This window comes from Salvelinus sp. IW2-2015, linkage group LG9, assembly GCF_002910315.2.
Source record: "Salvelinus sp. IW2-2015 linkage group LG9, ASM291031v2, whole genome shotgun sequence".
Lineage (NCBI taxonomy): Eukaryota > Metazoa > Chordata > Actinopteri > Salmoniformes > Salmonidae > Salvelinus > Salvelinus sp. IW2-2015.
This window is the reverse complement of record NC_036849.1, coordinates 13115048-13139375: the sequence shown is the minus strand read 5'-3', so window position 1 is coordinate 13139375 and position 24328 is coordinate 13115048. Positions and strand designations below refer to the sequence as shown.

The window sequence follows — 24328 nt, the reverse complement described above, 5'->3', positions numbered from 1 at the left end:
CCATGTTCTTGAAGGACAGTTTATCGTCTATAAACGCTAAACTTTTACTGCAGAAGGTCCGAATAAAAAGCTTTTTGAAGAGGTCAACCAGGAAATTACACTCGGCGTGTAATGACTCACCTGCAATTGTGTGAGAATGGCCTCTTGCATCACATCAGAATGCATGACAAAGCACCCCAACGGAATCTGTTCTCTAAAATAAATCCAGAAAAAGTCCAAAGTAATATATTGTCTGCATTAGAATGTATGCCCAACCATTACAACTGATGAGTAATCTTAAAATAGTTCCCCAATATGTCATTTGAATACCCCCTCCCCTCCCCAGTTCAGACTTTGAAGATCCTACATTGGCTTTGAAGTTAATAGTAGGTTGTTGACTACTGGCTCATTACATAATGCGTTGCTTTCCAGGCATTTTAATAAACATGCGTAGTCTTTGTGGAAGGTAGGCTATACACTGTACAAATAGAAAGTCTTAAAATACCATGATCGTGTCATGAAACGTTGAAAAGCTGAACTCTGGTGTTTGGCTGTAAACCCAACACAGGAGACTGCTGAGGGGAGGAAGGCTCATAATAATGGCTGGAATGGAGCAAATGGAATGGCATCTAACACATGGATGTGTTTGATACCATTCCACTGATTCCGCTTCAGCCATTACCACGAGGCTGTCCTCCCCAATTAAGGTGGCACCAACCTCATGTGAAACCCAATGTAAGCGTTTTAATACACAGAATGTGTTTTAAAAGAGAAATGAAGTACTCTGAAACATCCAAAGTGGTTCTTCAATCTGAATATCTGTGTTTTTAAGAGAGTGTTGTGAAAACCCTTTTTGGGGTTTCAGTGCATGTAAAAGGCAGCATCAAAACACAAAAACAGTGTTTCTCATACAATCAATGGTTTATAAATGCAAATGGTTTATAGCCTAAATATTGATTGATGATAAGGGACTATGGAGAATATTTTTTTGTGGTATTCCACCTTCATTTTTTCAACGCTTTATTTAGACAGATTGGAAACAGGGGGGCAATAAGATGGTACAATTCGTTGGACTTTTACCCACTCAACCACACAGCCACACTGTAAGAAATTATTATGGGTTGAATTGAAAGTGGCAAAACAACAACAACATATACTTAATCAAAATGAATGCAAGTAGTGCAGAGCCTGTGGTCTAGCGATAACTCACCTGGCTCAGCCCCCCCTCTTCCCACCGAAGACCGGGGTTCAATTCCCCTCTCCAACTCTTCAATCTGTTTCTCCCACCTATCTGTATCCCCTCTGTCATTTCAGAACTGTCTCAATAAAGTTTCAAAATATCTTTAAAATAAATGTATGTAAGTTGCTTAAAATATTTATTATTTCAATTTGACCAAAATAATGTAACAATAAATCCAACTGAATATGTTGCTCAAAATGTAAGTATCTTTCATGAGGATAACCAAAGAGAGAAAATGTAGTGATTGAACTTATTGGAAGTCTTTGGTTTTAATTACCTTGCATTTCCTATATTTCCAAGTGACTCTGTTTTTAGAGGATTGTGGGTAATTCCCAAAAATTTGACTTTATGATTTTTTCACACAGTATATGCATGTTTGAAGATAGAAAATTATATTCATATATTAGTATTAAGCTTGTTGTGCCATGACGTGTAATGGATCATAATGAATGGATATCAAAACCGTTAGACAAATTGATTCAATGAGGACAGCACACAATTCCCACAGAATGTCATAATTGTTCATGGATGAGGTAAGGGTCAAATCTTACATTTTTACAGTACACCTGCCAGTTAGTGCTGGTGGTTTGAAAACTGTTTGACAATGCCTGACAAAGTGATATAAAATGTCCACTTCTAAAATACATAAAACAATGTTATACATTACGACACTTAAGAAAAAGGGATCTAATTATGCGCTAGACAGGATTCAAACATCATAATGGTGTTTCGAAGCTTTAGAGAGAAAAAACAACACCAAAAGAGAAGGTATCTAATTCTGCACTAAACAGGACTTGAATAACCAAAATAATGTTTTCAATCGTTTCTGTTAGTGCTCCCAGACCCTAGCAAGGTGTTACACAACACTTGATTTTGTGGTGTTACAACACACCATGTAATGTTTCGAAACATCTCAGGATGATGTGTTTCAATACTCCAGCAGTTCAGGTTTCGTCTCCTTCAAGTTGGTGACAGCTCAGTTGCCACAAGTTTTGGTGTTACAAAGCACTTTGTTTTAACAGTGTAGGTGGGATAATGACCAGGCAGACAATTACCATAAGTTGCTGATGTTATCTAAACTCAGGAGATCAGTTGAAATGTGTGTAACTGTGCTGTTAAGCTGCTAAAAAGAAGAACTCCACTCTGCCTTCAGCCACTTCAAAATGAAATTATTTTATTTTCAGCCTCTCTTTTTGATGAGGCTACGCCTGATATGCGGGCATCAAAGGCAAGCCCAACAGCTGTCTGAGAGCCTGAGGTTGACTGCGGTAAACTTCTCTGAGGTGAGCAGAAATCATGGTCTAAGATGGAAAGACTAAATAACAGCAACAAAACCATGCCACACACATTCCATTGGAATATAGACACGTCTACCACATAATTCCACCTGCCAACCTGTGATTTAAAATGCTAATTGAGTAAACCAAAAATATTGGCACATTAATTTGCGTTACTTTAGCAATTGGGAGGTTAATTGAAAATCCTTACAGATTTTTTAGGTCAAACCCTTCAGAAACAACTAGCTGACCTCAACCATGGCAAAAAGGCTTGTTTGGGTTTGTGTGACTCCCGTGGTGATGCATTTTGGTGCGGATTGGAGACATTGCTTTTTCTGAGTCTGTTGTGCTTTGGGGGAAGAAAAGTATGCCTTCTACTCTTTCCAAGCACGCAGGCCTAAAACATTTCCAAGGTAAGCTGAAAAAATATAATTTTTCCAATAATGCCAAATGTATTTATCTTACGACATGTCCCCTATCCTATACTAAGCTCATGCAGGGACATGGGGGGAATACAGTGTAATGTCCTGAAAAGTTCAAAGGACTCCCCTCTCCAAACGTTATCACATCATTTGGTGCAGTCATCCGATTGTAAATAAGTGATGTAGAAGTGCATTGTCTAATGGAGACAGGCGTCTTTATTCTGTCGGCATGAGTCGTTGAAGACAAAGGATGGAGACAGACGGTCTAACCTTTGATTCTTCCGAGAACGGGTTTCGCCATGTGTCAGTGTATGACCCATCACCCCCAGTAGTGCCCCCAACGCTAAACTGTCGGAAACAATCGGATCACTTCTCAACTGTCTCCAACAATCAATTTCAACTATCCGCCCAGATGGCAATTGGATTAGCGAGTGTCTAACCACCCCACATGTTAAACTAATTGACATAAAAGTGAAATTTGAGCATAGTGTAGCCTATCCCCAAATATACCATGCCTAGGTCTATTTGGTCTCTAATTGTTGCATTATTCTTTATGCTTATAAATGGCAAAAGGTGATCTTCATCTTACAAAACAGCTATGTTGAGAAATTACTAAAGTCCTTTACTCAAGTGTGAATCAATCCAACTTGGATAATGCCAGATATGAAACCGAACATTATTTTATTTTGGAGAGACAGAGCATCAGAAAGATTCCTCTGTTATAATGAATTGCAACAATTACTTGAGTACATTTTCAAAAGTATCAGACCCAAACGTGTTAAATACAAACTCATATAAAACAGTCATGGACCTTTGCTGTCAACTTTTCATTTTTCACAACCCATATTATCTGATAGATTTTTACAGTTATACATAAAAAATCTAATTCTTACTCAAGGGACTTATCTAATAAAATCATTGGTTTAAAGATCGATGTAAAGAGGTGAATTAAAATCAATGCACATTTCTGATTACTTTGATTGATTCATAACAAATCAGTGCTGTGATAATTTCACACAGTGCTCTATTTAAGTACACAATTTGTGCTTCTTGTGATCTGCTCAAATGTAATATTGGAAGGCAATTTATGTTTGAATTTTTTCTTTTAATTGTATATAATATAAAAGCAATAAATATTACCAGTAAATAAACTTTATTTTTATTTTTTATTTTTTTTATACTATTTTCTCATTTTAAAAAACCTTATACAATCTAATATACATTATGAAAAGTTGTACAGCTTTTATTTATGTTTAAAATAAGGACTCACTTTTATTTTTTTATATATGTAGATATAAATATATATATATATTTTGTCAAAATATATGATCATATTGTCAAGGAAACCAAAAAATTAGACAAACATACATCACAACATAAAAGTTATAAATAAAGGTCCAAGTGAACATTTTTGGGAGTAAAGTGGGGTCTTTTCTTAGCGTCTGTGCTGCCTGCCTAAAGTTGCCCATAGTCAGTGTTAGCGGCAACCGCACCCTTCCACTACCATTTCCTGGTAGTTTTTTAGGACTACCTTGTCGTGTTCGTCCAGGTAGAGCATGGAGATGGCACTGAGCTCCGTGGGCACGCAGCAGGCCTTGGGAATGTTGGTGTTCACCGAGTTCACCAACGTCTGCACGATGGCGTGGTTGGTAGAGTTCAGGTGGTCTGCCAGGGGGAAGGGGCACTCCCCATGGCAGTAGTATGCCTGGTACCCTGGGGGCGCCACTATCCAGTCATTCCAGCCCACATCGCTGAAGTCCACGTACAGCGCGTGACGGCGGCAGTTGCGGTTGCGCTTACGCCCCCGCTGCTTTGGGCTGCGCTTGGCCCGGCGCGTCAACGGGTGGCCCTTGCCGTCATGGCCGAAGGTGACCAGCAGGGGGCGTAGCTGCTCCCAGTCCTCCCCGGGTTCCTGGTGCAGTGAGCGGCTGATGCGCACGTGGCGGCCCTGGTGGCGCGGTGTCTGGTTGAGGTGCTGGACCTCCACAGCCAGCCCGTGGTTGGGCAAGCGCTCCCGTGTCCAACGCAGCACGGCGGGGCTCACGTCGAAGCTCTCCCAGCGCGAGGCGTTATGGCGAACCAGCCGCGTGTCCAAGAGCCGCGTGATTAGCTGCCCGGCCCGCGGGGGCTTCAGAACCTCGTACACGTTTATCCGGTGGAGCCCCTCCTTGTCCCCCCCGCTCCCCGAAATGGCCTCGTCGATCTCCTGCCGGAACAGACGCAGCTCAGCCGACGAGAGCAGCTCGTCCTCTGGGATGCTGCTGAGATTGAAGAGGAAGCGCAGCGGGGCGGCCTCGCCATTCTTCGTCTGAAGATCGCCCGGATGAACCCGCTCCATGTGCTCTGAGAAAGAAAACCAGACACAGTCAATGTCAGCACTTTTATCAGGGGAGTCTGTACGAGCTGCCATCTTGACTCTGATGAAAGCATCTATAGGTTTGATTTAAGAGTTCATCCTTGGTGAACTGAGTGAAGTGATTGCTTCACTTCAGAATCCAGTTCAATAGGAAAAAACTGTTGACCTATGTGAGCCTTTAAAGGAAGGCCCTTGCATGTCAAATATGGTAAAATGTGAAAATACTGCATTTTCCCTTCCCTTCTCTCTTGTTACGATTCACTTGTTCCCTCCAAAACGATTACACCGTCGGTTGTTTAAATCAGTTCCCTTTCTGTCAATCTTCAGTGTAACATGCTTTAATTGACACAAAATAATGTCCATGTTCACTTAGCATAGCCTCCAGGGACTGAGCGTACAAATATACATTGTCTATACTTCCTTATCTATCCATAAGGACCTTCCAGGACTTCCCACAATGCCTTTCTCTGAGCACTTTGCTGAAACATGCATTACTTAAAGGGTGGTGATTAACGTACAGCAGCTACAGTATAAACATAGTAGAGGGTAGCTATTCCATGCACAGTCTGCAGATTTCTGGCAAGATCACCATTGTTGGGAAAGGAATGTTGTGTCTACTATTTTTCTCCTCAATCTGGCCCTGTTATTTCACACCGAGGCCTTAATCTTACCCAGGTGGTTCGCATTATTAAAACCTGCTGTGTTTTTTGATTGGCTCTGCAGTTTGTTAACTGGGGACATTTATCATTTTCATCATGAATAATCATTACGGATTCCCACAGACAATCCTTTGGTGGTGGGGCAGCTAAGACTAAGTGGAGGCCTGAAAAACACCGTTTTTTTACCATAGTTTGAATTCCTGCAGTATTCCAAGGGTAATTGCATCTTTAACCTCAAGAGGTGTCTTTGCATTTTTCCCTGTACAGTTTCAACCAACGTGACACTAACATGTCTCGCTTTTCACATAGTTTTCCTTCCATAGCTGTCATTGTAAACTTGAACTTGGTGCCTTGACTAAGTACAGTTGAAGTCGGAAGTTTACATACACTTAGGTTGGAGTCATTAAAACTCGTTTTCAACCACTCCACAAATTTCTTGTTAGAAAACTGTAGTTTTGGCAAGTCGGTTAGGCCATCTACTTTGTGCTTGACACAAGTCATTTTTCCAACAATTGTTTACAAACAGATTATTTCACTTTATCACAATTCCAGTGGGTCAGAAGTTTACATACACTAAGTTCACTGTGCCTTTAAACAGCTTGGAAAATTCCAGAAAAGGTGTCATGGCTTTAGAAGCTTCTGATAGGCTAATTGACATCATTTGAGTCAATTGGAGGTGTACCTGTGGATGTATTTCAAGGCCTACCTTCAAACTCAGTGCCTCTTTGCTTGACATCATGGGAAAATCAAAAGAAAATCAGTAGACCTCCACAAGTCTGGTTCATCCTTGGGAACAATTTCCAAACGCCCGAAGGTACCATGTTCATCTGTACAAACAATAGTACGCAAGTATAAACACCATGGGACCACGCAGCCGTCATACCGCTCAGGAAGGAGATGCGTTTTGTCTCCTAGAGATGAACATACTTTGGTGCGAAAAGTGCAAATCAATCCCAGAACAGCAAAGGACCTTGTGAAGATGCTGGAGGAAACGGGTGCAAAAGTATCTATATCCACAGTAAAACGAGTCATATATCGACATAACATGAAAGGCCGCTAAGCAAGGAAGAAGCCACTGCTCCAAAACCACCATAAAAAAGCCAGACTATGGTTTGCATCTGCACATGGGGACAAAGATGGTACTTTTTGGAGAAATGCCCTATGGTCTGATGAAACAAAAATAGAACTGTTTGGCCATAATGACCTTCGTTATGTTTGGAGGAAAAAGGGGGAGGCTTGAAAGTCAAAGAACACCATCCCAACTGTGAAGCACGGGGGTGGCAGCATCATGTTGTGGGGTGCTTTGCTGCAGGAGGGACTGGTGCATTTCACAAAATAGATGGCATCATGAGAATGGAAAATTATGTGGATATATTGAAGCAACATCTCAAGACATCAGTCTGGAAGTTAAAGCGTGGTCGCAAATGGGTCTTCCAAATGGACAATGACCCCAAGCATACTTACAAAGTTGTGACAAAATGGCTTAAGGACAACAAAGTCAAGGTATTAGAGTGGCCACCACAAAGCCCTGACCTCAATCCCATAGAAAATTTGTGGGCAGACCTGAAAAAGCGTGTGCGAGCAAGGAGGCCTACAAACCTGACTCAGTTGCACCAGCTCTGTCAGGAGAAATGGGCCAAAATTCATCCAACTTATTGTGGGAAGCTTGTGGAAGGCTACCCGAAACATTTGACCCAAGTTAAACAATTTAAAGGCAATGCTACCAAATACGAATTGTGTGTATGTAAACTTCTGACKCACTGGGAATGTGATGAAAGAAATAAAAGATTAAATAAATCATTCTTTCTACTCTTATTCTGACATTTCACATTATTAAAATAAAGTGGTGATCCGAACTGACCTAATACAGGGAATTTTTACGAGGATTAAATGTCAGGAATTGTGAAAAACTGAGTTTAAATGTATTTGGCTAAGGTGTATGCAAACTTCCGACTTCAACTGTGTCTTATTACCTTGTAGTGATCCTAAAAAAATGGACTAAATTGAAGCGGTATATAATGGAATTTAAAATAAACAACTTAGTTTGATCTTATTTATCCCGCTCAAAAAAGGTCTCCAAGCATGTTATTAACATAGTTTGACAGCGGGAAACAAAACACCCGAAGAGAGCAGTAGAAACAGATCTTCAAGATAACACACACACACACATTGCATCATAGACAGGCGGCTGAGCCTCCTTGTGCCTGAGTGGCCTTGGTGCTGTGCTGTGCCGTGTTAGACAGTCTGTTAGACAGGCCCCATTAAGGCTGACTAATCCCTACTCCCCTGAGGGCAGACATGTTCTTCTTCAGCCCTTCAGCTCTGCCTGCTCGTCCATCCACTACACTAGACTACCGTCACACCGTGTTTGATCTCTGGATTACACAAGACAAATATCTGATTTAGAGCACATACTTTATCCACATATGTTATGGGAAGGTCCTTGGTGCACATAAATAGCCTACATGTTTACCTCTCTTGCCCTCAGTTTTACATGAGGCCTGTTTTAAAACTGTTCTTTCTGACTGGGCTATCCATATTACACTTACATCTTGTATAGTTGTCAGTATACACTTAGCATCCATGCTAACGCATCTCTCTTACACAAACTGTGGATAACCAAGGAGCGTGAACGTTTCAATGTTGTGAACGTTTAAATGTTAAAATGTTTAAACGAAATTAGGATCTTTAACTTTAAGAACATTTCAATCACAGTGCAGCTGGCTCACCTGCACTTTCTCTTCGCTAATGATGCAAAAATGTGTTCAATCTCCGGTCTGTTGTGTGTAGAATATCCTAGCCTATTCATTGATGATAGGCCCTGCTTTACTAAAGTTGCAAGCCAAGAAATGTCAAAATATAGCATTTCACTGCGAGATATACAGTTGAAGTCAGAAGTTTACATACACTTAGGTTGGAGTCATTAAAATGTGTTTTCAACCACTCGACAAATTTCTTGTTAACAAACTGTAGTTTTGGCGGTTAGGACATCTACTTTGTGCTTGACACAAGTAAGTTTTCCAACAATTGTTTACAGACAGATTATTTCGCTTATAATTCACTGTATCACAATTCCAGTGGGTCAGAAGTTTACATACACTAAGTTGACTGTGCCATTAAACAGCTTGGAAAAGTATAGAAAATGATGTTGTGGCTTTAAAAGCTTCTGTTAGGCTAATTGACATAATTTGAGTCAATTGGAGGTGTACCTGTGGATGTATTTCAAGGCCTACCTTCAAACTCAGTGCCTCTTTGCTTGACATCATGGGGAAATCAGCCAAGACCTCAGAAAAAAAATTGTGGACCTCCACAAGTCTGATTCATCCTTGGGAGCAATTTCCAAATGCCTGAAGGTACTACGTTCATCTGTACAAACAATAGTACGCAAGTATAAACACCATGGGACCACGCAGCCGTCATACCGCTCAGGAAGGAGATGCGTTCTGTCTCCTGGAGATGAACATACTTTGGTGCGAAAAGTGCAAATCAATCTCAGAACAGCAGCAAACCTTGTGAAGATGGAGGAAACAGGTACAAAAGTATCTATATCCACAAAACGAGTCCTATATCGACATAACCTGAAAGGCCGCTCAGCAAGGAAGAAGCCACTGCTCCAAAACCGCCATAAAAAAGCCAGACTACGGTTTGCAACTGCACATGGGGACAAAGATCGTACTTTTTGGAGAAATGTCCTCTGGTCTGATGAAACAAAAATAGAACTGTTTGGACATAATGACCATTGTTATGTTTGGAGGAAAAGGGGGAGGCTTGCAAGCCGAAGAACATCATCCCAACAGTGAAGCACAGGGGTGGCAGCATCATGTTGTGGGGGTGCTTTGCTGCAGGAGGGACTGGTGCACTTCACAAAATAGATGGCATCATGAGGATGGAAAATTATGTGGATATATTGAAGCAACATCTCAAGACATCGGTCAGGAAGTTAAAGCTTGGTCGCAAATGGGTCTTCCAAATGGACAATGACCCCAAGCATACTTCCAAAGTTGTGGCAAAATGGCTTAAGGACAACAAAGTCAAGGTATTGGAGTAGCCATCACTCTGACCTCAATCCTATAGAAAATGTGTGGGCAGAACTGAAAAACTCAGTTACTCAGTTACACCAGCTCTGTCAGGAGGAATGGGCCAAAATTCACCCAACTTATTGTAGGAAGCTTGTGGAAGGCTACCCGAAAGGTTAAACCCAAGTTAAACTATTTAAAGGCAATGCTATCAAATACTAATTGAGTGTATGTAAACTTCTGACCCAATGGGAATGTGATGAAAGAAATAAAAGCTGAAATAAATCATTCTTTCTACTCTTATTCTGACATTTCACATTCTTAAAATAAAGTGGGGATCCTAACTGATCTAAGACAGGGAAGTTTTACTCTGATTAAATGTCAGGAATTGTGAAAAACTGAGTATAAATGTATTTGGCTAAGGTGAATGCAAACTTCCGACTTCGACTGTAGCTTTTGATTGGTGATAGATAGGCCTAGTGCACGGTTCTGACTCTGTCTGCCTGGTGGTCGACCTGCCTATACTTTGCCCCTCACCTCTTTCTGTCCCTTGCTAGCTAGCTATGAAAAATGTGAGTGTTTGTGTTCTTGGAAGTACGGAAACAAATCAGTCTCCCCCGTTCCAAAAATACTGGAGTCGATTACTATCAGAATGTTTTTTCTTTCTACTAAATGTCTTGGTAAGTCACGGTATTTCATCAACTTTAAAGTACTTTTTTAGGAGAGCGTGGTCAGCGTGCAGGCAGCTCAAGATTATTTGATTGACAGTTCCGGTCGCCTAGTGAAGCGGCATTCCTTTACAGACAAGTGGCGCTTCAAAACTATCTCCAGAGAGGATTTTGTGTCTGCATTTAAAAAGCAGTAGTGTACCCTTACAGAGAAACAAACATGCTGTAGTCGATGCACTTTCAAGGGTATATTGTTGTGGTAGATATAACCATTATTCTGTGTTGTGAATTGAGGTGGAATTTTATGATTTTTTTCTTATAGTTTTAACGATAAGTTAGAGTTTGCACTCCAGCTCTCCAGAGTTCTCCAGTCTGTCTGCTCTGCTCCCAGTGCCCACATTGTTGGCAGGAGGGATTTTATTTAGAAGGCTGCAGAGTTGCATTAAAGATAATTGCATGTGGAGGAAGGTCCCTCTTAAAGGGCCCTAGCGCCATCTTAACTGGTGGAGACATGAGAGGCACACTACTGCTGGTCAAAGGCTTTTTTTAAGCCCTTGTGCTGGGTGGGGTGAGAAGTGTAACTCAATAATAATATGAAGGTATGCTTTTCCTTGAGCTGCTAACCATACACACGGCTGGCTTTGTCGGCCCGCAGATTCTCTCAGGAGTAGGGGAACTTGTCTGACTGAATTCTTGCCCCCTCTTTGGCCACCATTTTGTGACCACATCCTTAGATTTCATAATTTATGTTGAAGGTGGGAGGGGATGTCTTACATTTATGTTTAAGTGGTGTAGAAATGTAGGATTTTCCCATTATTTATTTTGATGAGAGATGGGGATTCTTTGCTTACGGGTCCACACCCAGGCTAATAAAATACGTTCTGGGAGATATGTGTTGCTGCCATCACTATTGGAATGTTATTGAATGGGGATGGATTGTTGATGTCCAGAAAATAAAAATGGTTCAAGATAATTTTTTAGGGAAGGCGGTGCTTCACTCCAAACCATTTGCGGTTTCAGGTGCTGGTTGGCCAATTACCTTGACTTACAGTAGATTTTCTATACCGAGCTCTGTACATGGATTCTATAATGGGGCATATGTTATAGACATGCACTGTAACTGTACACTCTGTAAAATATGCACCTTTCCCATACTTATCAGAGGAAAGGTTATATCACCACTGGATATCCACATGTACTCAAAATCCATGCATATCTCTCTTTCTGATCAATATATTGATTAGGTTTGGGGCATAGGCCTGGGCCCAGAGGATAAGGCTTGAAGGTATTGCGCAACAGTTATTTCCAATGTGGTCCTCTGTACAGACAGACAGACATTTACCCACTCACTCTCTCTTTACCTTCGTGGTGGAAGCCCCTCACGGTGTTGGCGCGACTAGCTGACCTCTCGGGGTACTCAAAGGCGGCATCATGGGCACCGGCCTCCTCGGCCTCACCCGACTGCAGTCGGTAGAGGTCCAGTAGGTAGCGTGGCACGGTGGCAGAGCGGCTGGGCCGCGGTCGCCTCTGCAGCCCAAACATGTGCAGTAGCGTGGCCTCAAAGTCCCGCAGCAGTTCATGGCTCTGACCAGCCGTCCGACTCTGCAGGCCCGGGGCTTTCTTCTTCCCTTCCTCAGGTATCAGACTAGCATGGTTGCTCTCTCCCAGCAGGACTTGGCATAATAAAATGACCATCAGCATTCGATTACCAGGAATCATGATGTCTCTGGGAAGGCAAAGACAGAGTAAAAATAAACAAGTGGTTGGTAGAGGGAGGGAGTTTAAAAGAGGACATGGAGTGTGTGAGAGAGAGGGAATAGAAAGAAAGAGAGAGACTGTTATAAAGTGACATTCAACATTTGTCTACCCTTCCTAAATCTCCTTCTTTTTCTAACATAACCTCCACCCCGTAGGACCCTTCACTAATGTTCTCACTGTAAATGTCCTCTAATTGGTTATAATTGTCCTGTCTGGCTTGTTTACAGTAAAATGGCCTCCGATCAGATATCTTCCCTATACAGTTTATCTCTTGCGACATCCTCCAAGAGTTAACAGCTGGTTTAAAAACACAGCTTTTTGAATGGAATCTGGGGGCCATTCTTTTTACCCGCTCTCTCTCTCTCCCTCCCTCTTACACTATGATTAGACACATAGGAGAAACAGCCCTGGGGTCAAAGCAAAGTCTTAACTCGTTAAGTAGCCGAGTCCCTCATAAGTCTGACCCAACCAAGGAGTCAATCAAAGGACCATGTGCCGCACATTCCACCAACATTTTCTCTGTAAAAGTGAGATTAGGCGCTTTTCCTTTTCACTAGTGCCATCGAGTTATTTAATATTAAAATATGACCAACCTCAAATCAATGTTCTGAGAAAAAGAAAGGGAGAAATGCAGAAAGCTGCGGCAATGGTGTCACATGGCATGAATTGAATAAGCGTGGTCCACTTACCGACAGAAAATAAAGCATGGGAAAACAGTCCATGTTTGTTGGGAGCCAGCAATGGACGCGTTCCTCAAGGAAATGTTACGTGGTGCTGGGGGGCTGCTTGAGAGCGTTGGAGTGACCCTGTTCCTGAAATTCACAGAAGAGAAAAGGGACATTGTAATCATTGTAGTCTAGCCAGCGTAAAGGAAAGTACTTCTGGCTTTGACTTAACATGTTTGTGTGTATGTATGTGTGCGTGTGTGTGTGTGTTTAAGGATTTTCACACAGACACATGGGGTAAAAGGTTACGCTAATGTTCTCTTTTCTGTAACTGGCAAGTCGGAGCGGGGAAACCGACTAAGAGCACTTCCCAGAAGGTTGATGCCTTTTCAGACACCACACATTAAATAGGACAGAAAAAGAAACAGCAAAAACATTTAATGTAACAATATGATTTTGAAATGTTCTACTCCATAATCTTCAGACTTTAGCAGACATATTTTTAAAGAGATCAAGCCACAACACCCATCTACACTTCATAAGCAATTTGTCTATCAATTGAAAAACAATATTGTCTTGCTTTTTTTTGAGGTAGTAGGACCAAGTCATTGTTGAGAGCATACATTTACATAAACACTGCCATGTCTATGCAGAACAGACAGACAGGCAGACAGAGTAGATGGACCCTCTCTTGTCCTCCCTCCTCATTAAGGCCAGCTATCAGATGGTTCATGATAGCTCTGTATTGATTAGTAGTGAATTAATCTGCATCCCAATGGCCTCAACAAAGGAGGCCAAAACCGCTTTTTCGAGAAACTTAAAGAGCAACCCCCCCGACCTGTGTGAGCACCCATCAAAAAGAGACCCCCCTCGGTCCTCCCACCCTCCTTCCCTCAGTTGTCCTGAGATATGTGGAGCCGCTGATGACAGGCCTGCTGCTCTGCTCTTTGACCAGACCGGCATCAATAGGCCCAAGGCCAACCACTATGGACTCAGACAAGTACTAATGCTTTTCTATATGCTGTCCTCCTGTCCTGCCTGCTATAGTGTAAGTTAGACATACTGTATGTACTTACACACTATCTTTATCTTTAGTGCCTTGAAGAAGATCACTGCATTTGTATACTGTAGTCTCAAACCTGTGTGATATGAGTCTGTTGCACCTGGCGGTTTGTTTTCCAACCTGATCAAAAGCATTACTTGCTGTGTGAATGTTTTTATGTACCGGTATGTACATGTATTTTTACGCTGCACAAGAGTAGCCCTTCGGGGATGATAAAGATCTATTGAATTGAATAGAACCTTGTTTTTCCGGACCAGCCAGACTTCACACGAATTTGCCACTGCAGTATATTAACAACAAGAATCGTGTTATCCAATACAATTCACTCCAGATTGTCACGGCGAGGCAGTTCTAGAACTGAGACAATTCTCTCCAATCCCTCTATACACAGTGTTCTGTCCTGTAGATGGTTTACGCCCATTCTGTGGATCTATGACATCACAACAAGAGGGACTTGGCCCTAATGAATCTCTTGCTTAAACACACATGACTGAATCACACTAATAAAATGAACGAGTGTTTGTAAAATAGGGCCTGGGAAAACAACAGTACCACAGAGCAGACACTTCAACTCAATGGGTGAGAGCGACTCTGTGAGCATTTCGTCATCAGTTTGGAGCCCATTACACTGGAACTGGACCAAGCGTTACAACAGCAAAGATGCACATTAACAATAACATTATGTCCACACTCACTGTGTGTGTCTGGGTTCATATCTCAGTGTTTATCTTTTTCCGTCCATGGCTCACTGTACATGTAATCAAGGAAATATTTTAACTTTTTTCCTAACAAAATTAGACATTGACCTTTGTGTGACCTTGTGTTCTTGGTCGTGACACAAGGTCCTGTGTTGTGCGAGTGCTGACGTGTGTGTGTGTGTGTGTCTGCCAGTCCGTGAGAACCATGGCGAAGAACATTTCAACCAGTAGGGTTCTGAAAATGATCAGCTCTATTACCCATGGGGTGGAGGGATAACGTGTGTGTGCATCTCTGACAACAAACGCTCATTGTGCCGAGAGGGCCTCTCCCATGATTACAGCGATTCAGACCGCTAAAAACAAAACAGTGACTACAGAACTTCTTACAGAGCCACTTATTAAGTCGATGTATTCCCCAAGTATGTTGACGACCTACGGCAGGTAGCCTAGCAGTTAAAGGCGTTGGACCAGTAACTGAAAGGTTGCTGGTTCCAATTCCTGAGCCGACTAAGTGAAACATCTGTTGATGTGCCCTTGAGCAAGACACTTAACCCTAATTGCTCATGTAAGTCGCTCTGGGCAAGAGCGCCTGCTAAATGAGTCAAATGTGAATTCAAATGACTGTGCCAGCTGATCTAAAGAGCATATAGGGATGTAACCAGCAATGATACAATGATGCTCATCACATTTCTTCCTCGTTCTGCTCTTATATTGTAATAACCACTGTATAAGAGGGTGTCTAAAAGGATAAATAACAATATGATTGAACACTTTTATTGTGTTGGGTTATTCAGCTCATCAGCTGTGAGGCAGGCCTAAAGTAGCGGAGCGGAACAGTTTGGAAGAAAGCGTAAAATTCCAAGTCTGAGTTTTGAACCGAACAAGAGACAGCGCCATATTTTGCAATGAATGTATTGTAGCCCAGGGTGCAATTAGGCCTGGGCAGTTTGCTTCCTCTGGTCTGGCATAGTCCTTCTCCCTAGGCCTTTATTTGACTCCTCTCCCCTCTTCTCTCTCTCCCAGAGATAATGTGATCAGACTATGCACATGGCCCTTTAGATGTGTTTCCTGAGGAATTTGACAGGGATGGGGGGGGGGCATTAATTTCACAGAAGCATTCATATCCCATGTTTCTTTTTCATACAGTGGATTTTTTTAAATTCATTTAAAAAATCATGGTACACTCGATGGGTAGGCATATACTTGGTTGAAAGTAAAGCATGATAGCTCTACTCATTTCTGACAATAAGTAGTGTACAAGAACAGCAGCAGCATGGTTTTGAAGACAGTTCTAAGACAACAAATGGATGTTTCCAGTTATGTCTCCAATCACACTCAATAATTATCCGTTGATCTACTATCTGTCAAATTATTATTTTATATTTTAACATTCTTATCAGTTCATTAAACGTTATTTTGTGTTTTTCCCCATTGAAGTTATAATAAAAGTGAATGGCCATATCTTTAGGGCCAAGCAACAGTTTGATGTGACAGCAAAGTTATTGAAGCTTGTGCCAAGGCAGGTTCATAGTTCATCGTTGAATGATAAATCTATAACCGCTAATGATCACATTTTTTATTCATCCCTTTTTTCCCTTTTGTTGTTTGTCATTCTTCTTTCTACGCTATAGGCCTAAGCATCGGTCTGTTTGTACTTAGCAAAGAGGCCAACTTCTCAAAATGAAGAACAGATACGTTTACTCCTACTGTCAGCTCCATGCCCAAATCCTCTCTTAGAATTACTTGTTGTAAACTGTGGAATTCTGGTGGAGTCATTAGTCATCAATTCATTAATTCAAACAAATGAGTAATGTAATGATTGAAAAATTTGGAATAGGCTAGTGTAAGTGGATGCAGATTGAGCAGTACGAATGTAGGCTACATGCGTCGAAGAGGCCAGCTTGAGTCTGTAGCCCTGTACATTTTTACGGTAAACCTACTGTCCCTCGTTGTATTAATGAGATTTTCTACAAAAACGTCTAAATTCGATAGGCTACATAGACTTTGATGAATTTGTGTGTGTAAGCCATGTGTTTGTAGTAGCGGTATAGATAAACAATGGTCCTACATTGCTTCGTTATTTCTTCTTATAACACGTTTCCATTACGTTTTAAATCCAGGCATTTGTTCTTAAATAACCATTGGGTATCGAAATGATCATAATATCTTTTTAATTTTAAATACGTTTTGGCATTTGAGAAATCAAAAATAGCCTAATTGAACTGAGGAGCGTAGCTAAATTTACGCATGGAAGACCAGTGTCTCTTTGTCCAGGGGTGTCTAATCAATGAAAGTAGGCTTCGACTATAGGCCTACATATGGACTCAGTGCAAAATCTGACAAATCAGTAACAACCTGGAGATAAATGTTTTGATGAAAACATGCGGGTAGCCATTCCAACGGTTACAAAATAGGAAATACGCGCACAATACTGTTCGTGCAGGTGTCTAACCCAGAGCCAATTTGTCAACAACCACAAAAAATAACATCATATTTATGCAAGTTACAACAGTTAAAACCCCCAAAAGTAAGTAAGTATTCGCATTCTTTAACAGAAAAGTACCTCATTAGTTGTTTTCTGTTAAACACTTTCTGGCACCATTGTCCTAGCGTGCGTCAGGGTATACCTTAATCAATGTATTTCACTTCGGATCAAAGTATTTTCATGAAGTAACTTCAGTAATCCGATTAAATGCAATGGGATACATGTAATGTTCAGTATCACGAACATGATACTTTGTTGATAGGCTAACATTCGCAATTCTGCTATTTCAATCATTTAAATGGCTTTAAATTTGTTTTTAAATGTAGCCCGTCTGAGCCTTCTGCAATTTTGTAGCCTAATCCTGTACGGTACTTGGATAGAGTTGACCGTAATGTTCTAGGATATATTGTTATGTCAATTTAATCGCATTCGAACATGCTACAGATACGAAGTTGAGCGGGGCTTACCATCAGTAGGGGTACAAGTAGTATCCTCGAGAAAATTAAATATGACAAAAGAAAGTGTGAGCTCTCCACACGCAATGGAAGTCCAGGTGTAAAGCATGTACTGCAAACGCCGAATTAATTTATGGAGAGGTACGGTGGTGCTTTCGGATCATTAATTCCTTAACGACCACTCTAAAAAAACAAGAGGCGAGACGATGGCCGGAGACCGAAGCGGTAGAAGTATGAAGCAGCGTATGTTTGCTGCGGGGTTCCTATCTCCAGAAGTTCATGAGGGCGGAACACTGCGAGGACAGGCGTACTCTCCAACTGATCATGCATCTATTGCCCCTTGCCGTTTTTATGTGTCCGCCCTATTTAGCCTTCATGCCTCCTCCTACCCCCTCCACCCCCACCCCCATTCCGCTGTTTCAAACACCTAAGATAAACCCCCCCCCCTCTCTCGAAGAGAAACACATTGTGCGCAATTTGTTTCAGACTATAATAATGAGTTGAAACTTTCTAATATTATTATTTAAATTGCATTTCGACATGTAATTTGTCTGAAATATGTAATACAACATTGCTACCCTGCAACTAATTATTCAGATACAGTTTTAATGCCAAACTTTTTAGTGCGTTCTGTTTTAAAAGCATGAGCGCGTTATTGTGTTTTGACTGCATCTGGTTAACACACCACCCCACATAGCCTAAATTGGCCATTCAATATGTATTGTTTGACTGATGTGGGCGGAGCTGCATGAATACACTTCAACTCCACATTAGACCCATCACATAGCTAATAACGGCATCATTGCGTGTCCATTACGCCTTTCTATTTCCTCCACAATCGCAATGTCTTTCATTGCCAATGGATAAACTATCTGTGCCCTTTCCTCAGCTTATCTGTTTACTGTGTCCCTGTGGAAACGATCATCTGGGGTTCAAGGAAGCTTTCAGCTTTTCTTTTTCACAGGTCTTCTAAAATGGTTTTGAAATAGGCTACATTATAGGACTACCATGTGGAGTGACAAAATGTGCATGCCATGGACAGTGGACTAGGAAGTGTCTTGCTACATTTTCACCTGAATATGCACCTGAATATTCCTTTCAACTTCTTCTTCTGAAATATTCCACATATTAAGAAACCCTCAGACTAAACGAATGAAAGCTTGTAAGATGATGGTGTGACAATAAAAAAATGATGTAGGCTACCTCACATTAAAAACTCCATGGTTGAAAAATCCTTGTTGACTGGGTAATTGTTAAACAGGCGTTGCTGCTACACCTTACCCCACAGCCCCTTCAGTAACAGTTAAGTCTTTAAGACACATATTTTTAAGACTGCAGGGCAGAGAAATTGGCAATAATTAATCTTAAAGCCTTAAATCTGCTCTGGATCTCTCTGGTTCTCTGGCCGGGGTCACGTAAGCGTCCTGAGAAATGTACTCCTAGTGAGGAGATTAGGCTGAGATTGAACAGTGGTCTAAACAGGATACGCTGGCGAGAGAACCTAATGCAAATGGCCGCCGTTGTTTCTCACGCTGTATTTACTTTAGTTTCCCCTGTAGTCATACATTAGTCGACCAAGTGGTTTCTGTTGGCGTGCCGTTGACTTTTGCCCAGTTATTACATATTGCCTTGTATGCATCCAGTGTCTTGTGGCTTTGTATGTAAAGTTTATTGCACTGTTAGATAATGAATGTCTTGCCTCAGACATAAATCTCCATGCGAAGTGGTTATGCACATCTGCAGCTAATCGGTGCAGTAAGCTGTGTTTTTGGGACATACTCAGAGGGCGGTGGGATTCACTCAAGATACTCTTTGAAGAGGTAGGGTTTCAGACGTTTTCGGAAGATGGGCAGGGACTCTGCTGTCCTAGCTTCAGGGGGAAGCTGGTTCCACCATTGCCAGGACAGAGAAGAGTTTTGACTGGGCTGAACGGGAGCTGACCCCCGTAGAGGTAGGACGGCCAAGAGATCAGAGGTGGCAGAAGGAGTGCTCGGGTTGGGGTGTAGGGTTTGAGCATAGCCTGAAATTAGGGAGGGGCAGATCCCCTTGCTGCTCCGTAGGCAAGCACCGTGGTCTTGTATTGGATGCGAGCTTCGACTGGAAGCCAGTGTAGTGTGCAGAAGAGCGGGATGACATGGTAGAACTTGGGAAGGTTGAACACCAGGCGGGCTGCGGTGTTCTGGATAAGTTGCAGGTGTTTGATGGCACAAGCAGGGAGCCCAGCCAACAGAGAGTTGCAGTAGTCCAGACAGGAGAGGAGAAGTGCCTGGATTAGGACCTGAGCGGCTTCCTGTGTGACGAAGGGTCGTAATTTACAGATGTTGTAGAGCAGTGGTCACCAACCTTTTCTGAGTCAAGATCACTTTGAGTCCAAAAGCATGCCGAGATCTACTGCTCAGATTTTTTTTTTTAAACATGACTTAAAAAACATAATCCTATGCAACATTAATCTAATAAAAATAGTTCTGTGGCAATGAGGTCTGTTCAGTAGGCTAGATTCCCAATACATTATCACTGCATATTGGCTATGCTTGAATTGCCCTGCCAATGTTGTTCTTCTCAGACCATTTAGAAATTATGTCAGCCAATTCATGTTGAAATTATATTTCAAATTGTAGATATATGATCGCAGTAGTAATAGATCATTTGTTGTATTACTTGTGAGGCACAGTTTAACATAATGATTTGCTTTTGATTTGATTTTACTGGACTGATGGCCTGCATCTGATGGTCAGTCTGAGGGGAGGGAGGGAGGGAGAGAGCAGCAGTGAAGCTGCCTCTCACCCGACTCACCGACCGTCCACTCTCTCTCCCTCCGCTGAGAGAAGGGGACACAGTCTTCCAGTTGATGGCAAAACTCAAGTCACACTGCATTATTTCTGCCACATGCGCCAATTCATGTTGTTACTCTTATGACCAGAGAAAGGGAAATATTCCTTGCTGTTAAAAAAGACACAAGCTGCCAATATTAACAACTCAAGTTTATCGAAACACTTTGCTATACTCATTCATTGTAGCTGCAGTGCTGGTTGTACCGTGAGTGGAAGTAGGGAGAACACACATTTTATGGCTTATTAAAGTGTTGACAGTGCTGAATAGCAACTTAAACATGACCTTATTTATAAAAATAGCAGCTCTTTGCTGTACTGATTGAGTCTCTCTCTGGTCATGGTTTTAAAAGTTTTGAAATTTCACAGTATCAACTTTGCTGTTTGCTCAAGGATTCTTTTTACAGCCAATGGCTCGAGGAAACTGCACAGACACAGTGATCTGAGCTATCTGATTGGACAGAGGTAGGTCTATAGGTGCACTTGATTTGCTCTCTGGGCCTGCCGGGTATGCAGAGTTCTACCTTCAGGCACATGAAATGGTTCAAAATGGGAACACTTTGCCTTCCCGGCTCTAGGGCTGCTGAATCAAGTGCACCTACCGCCAACAGCTAAAAAATAATAATACAAAAATAGTAACGCAAGACTTTATCATTATTGTTTTTTACAGAAATGTTTGGTGATCGACTACAAATGCTTTGGAGATCGACCAGTCGATTGCAATCGACCGGTTGGTGACCACTGTTGTAGAGCATGAACCTGCAGGAGCTAGTTACTGCTTTGATGTTTGAAGAGAATGACAGGGTGTTGTCCAGGGTCACGCCAAGGTTCTTTGAACTCTGGGAGGGGGACACCATGGAGTTGTCATCTGTGATGGAGAGGTTTTGGACCGGGCAGGCCTTCCCCAGCAGGAAGAGCAGCTCCGTGAATTATTTGTGAAGGATTTCCTCCTTATGCACTGGCTCTTCCAGAACATTTGACCTGTTTGGGATCAATCCTATCTCCGAAACCTTTCAGCTTGACGAGTCAATCAAGTGTATCACACAATAACACAAACTGATGAAATGCAGACAAGCATGCTTGGAGAGAGGAAACAAAAGAAAATAAAGTAACCCCATTCCTTCAGTTGGCAGGGAGAGTGGAGACAAGTGGAGGGACTAGATGTTCTGGGTCCACAGGGGCCTTCAGATGACCATAGGGATCCTCAATCCTCCCACTCTGGAGGGATAAGAGCTTTGCTGGGGTGGGATTTCCCCACAGTGCAGGCCTGATGGGGCTGAGGGCACCTGGCTGTGGGTCTTTATTGGAGGTCCACTCCCAGGCATTGACCGGGCTTAGCCCCACTGAGCCCCATTAGATCCCTCTGAGATTACCAACCCTAGGTGGTTCAGCCCTACAGGCACTGGCTGAACCATCACCCATCGCACAGTCAGGGAGGGGACTGCAGTCAATTTACTCCCCCGAACTGATGTGGAAAATACCCCATTAGCCATACTTTGTACTTTTTGTTCTTTATAAAGATTGTTCATGCTTGTTTTTAATTTTCGCTTATTGCAGTAGCATTCCTCTTTTTATGTGAGCATGCTGAGCTGAGTCATCAGGTGGCATCTGCCATTGGGCAATTGAAAAGGTCAACAGTCCTGTGCCGGTGCTTTTGGTGAGAGAGTGGATGATTTCACCTCCACGGCTATGAGTCTCTAAATCCCGCTTGGAGCCACTCACCTGTGAACGCCAGCCCATAATCAACAGGAGCTCAAAGGTAACCTGGGAGTGCAGACCCCTGGCCCCGTGTCATAACACACCTTAGTTTTCTCTTTCTTTTTTTCAGACGTTTAGTGAAGTATTCACTAGTGCAGACACGTGCCACGGCAATTGATCAAACATAGCTTTCACTATAGGTCCCAGGCTTCTCGCTGGAACATTCTTCAACCCAGCCATCTCCTATTTCTGGGTAATGGTCTGTGCTACAGCGCGTTTGGCCAGTAATCCCTTAACTCAACCCATGGATCTCAAAGCCAGTAAGTGGCGGGAGGGGTTAAAGGGAGGGAAAGAGGGTGGTGGTGAGGAGTTGAGGAGGGATTGCACAAACTATTTTAATCCCTATAATGGAATTGGCATGTAAACTCATGAACGTAGAAGTAAACACAAAGAAAATGAAGAGGGATGGATGTTGGATTGGTTAGAACAAAGAAAGGTCACTGCCTCTTCCGGCATGTCTGCTTCAGCTGAAAAACACTGTTTAATAAACACCATCAGTTTGCTTTTACACGGAATGTTGAAGTTTTAAGTCACGGTTAAATGTTTTATCCACGTGAATGTAAATTTGAAGCTATAGTTTTAGCAAGAAAGCCTTATTTTGATAAACATTTTTCCATCGTCGAGCTAACGTGGAAAATGTTTTCCCCTTGAGGTCACTTGCACTGAATAGAATTTGGAATTTTGAAATCCTAAAGGTTTTGATGACATGCAAGTCAAAAGAAAGTAAAATGAAATGTTTTGTCAGAAATCGAACAGATGCTTCAGCTTGTATTGTTAAAAAAATAATTTTAAGTATTGTAAGTGTTTACCGAAATACCCCAAAATATCTTATAGCCCCTGTCACACCCTATGTTCAACAGTCAAACTCGGGTACAACAGGCTCCATTAGAGAAAGCATCAGTGGCACTTCAGTCCTGTGTTTGTGACTGAGCTTGGGTCAGTAGATGATTGGAATCATTTGCCACTCTTTTGCCAAGTGAGTGACAGGTCTTTAATGTCCCTCCATCTCCTGTTGTCGCTGGTTCAAAGCTCCTCCATGCAGATGTTATCAAAGGCAACCGCTCAAGTGAGTGGCAGTCCTAGCCTTTTTTTAGGCCGGTCTCTCAGTGCAGAGGGATGAGACACTCTTGCCACAACACTGTCCAGACCCTGGCTGAGTGGGGCAACGCCTGATGCCAGAGCTCTAGTGAGCTTTGGAGACTTTCTCAATGGATTAAAAAGCTTTTTTATCAGGGCCTTGGATTGGCGCTTAGAGATACTCCTTTAATCAGAGAAGGGAATGGAAATGGCCTAGACTTGGGGTCCTAAGAGCCAGAGCTAAGCCAGGAGGGAGTAGAATAAGCAGCCCAGTGAGTCCTACTGTTCTGTGATAAAGAGCCATGGTGTTATTGTCCACTGTTGAGTAGAATAGACTGGGATAGAGGGGAGTAAAAGTAGAATGGAGTAGCTAGCATAGCTTAGAACACAGATTGCCTTGTCTATCATGTGACCACGGCCCTGCACGGTGCAGGATCTCTGGAGTATCCTAGTCAGTCAACCAATCAACTTACTTAAAGGGTCTCATAGTCAACCAATCAAATTTCTGAAGAGAAGTAACTCAGCACAAAAAGCTGTTCATACATCCAGCAGCATTGACTCGCTGACAAAAGCTAAGCAGAGTTCCATTCCAAAGGCAAAGTTTTCCTAATCGAATTACCAGAGGGTCACAGACCATCAAAAGTAAACATGGCACTTGACTTTTGACCTGGAGCGCCAGCAGAACAGCAATGGCAGCAGGTAGGACGTCTTAAGTAACTGAACTTCAGTGAGTTCCAGGAACTACGGTATTGATATACTCTACACTACATCTCTGTTATAGTTTAAGCACTGGCTGTGGAAAAGTGTATAATCTTATGAATCCAAAATAGACTGTGGACCTACCCCATGGACTTTTCAGCGACTCATATTGGTTGAGTAAGATATTACATGAAAGCTTGTCAGTTCATACTCCCTCTTTCTCTT

At 42.2% G+C, this 24328-nt stretch overlaps 1 protein-coding gene across 1 annotated transcript; it reads right to left on the bottom strand.

The window, feature by feature from the left end:
• Positions 1-1338: 1338 nt before the first annotated feature.
• On the bottom strand, positions 1339-18082 carry LOC111968588 (bone morphogenetic protein 4-like). Its single transcript, XM_023994273.2, has 4 exons — positions 17754-18082; positions 13065-13187; positions 11979-12343; positions 1339-5261 (listed from the first exon to the last, which is right to left on the bottom strand). The coding sequence occupies exons 3-4, from the start codon at positions 12334-12336 to the stop codon at positions 4396-4398; spliced, it is 1224 nt and encodes a 407-aa protein (XP_023850041.1). The 5' UTR covers positions 12337-12343; positions 13065-13187; positions 17754-18082; the 3' UTR covers positions 1339-4395.
• Positions 18083-24328: the final 6246 nt, after the last annotated feature.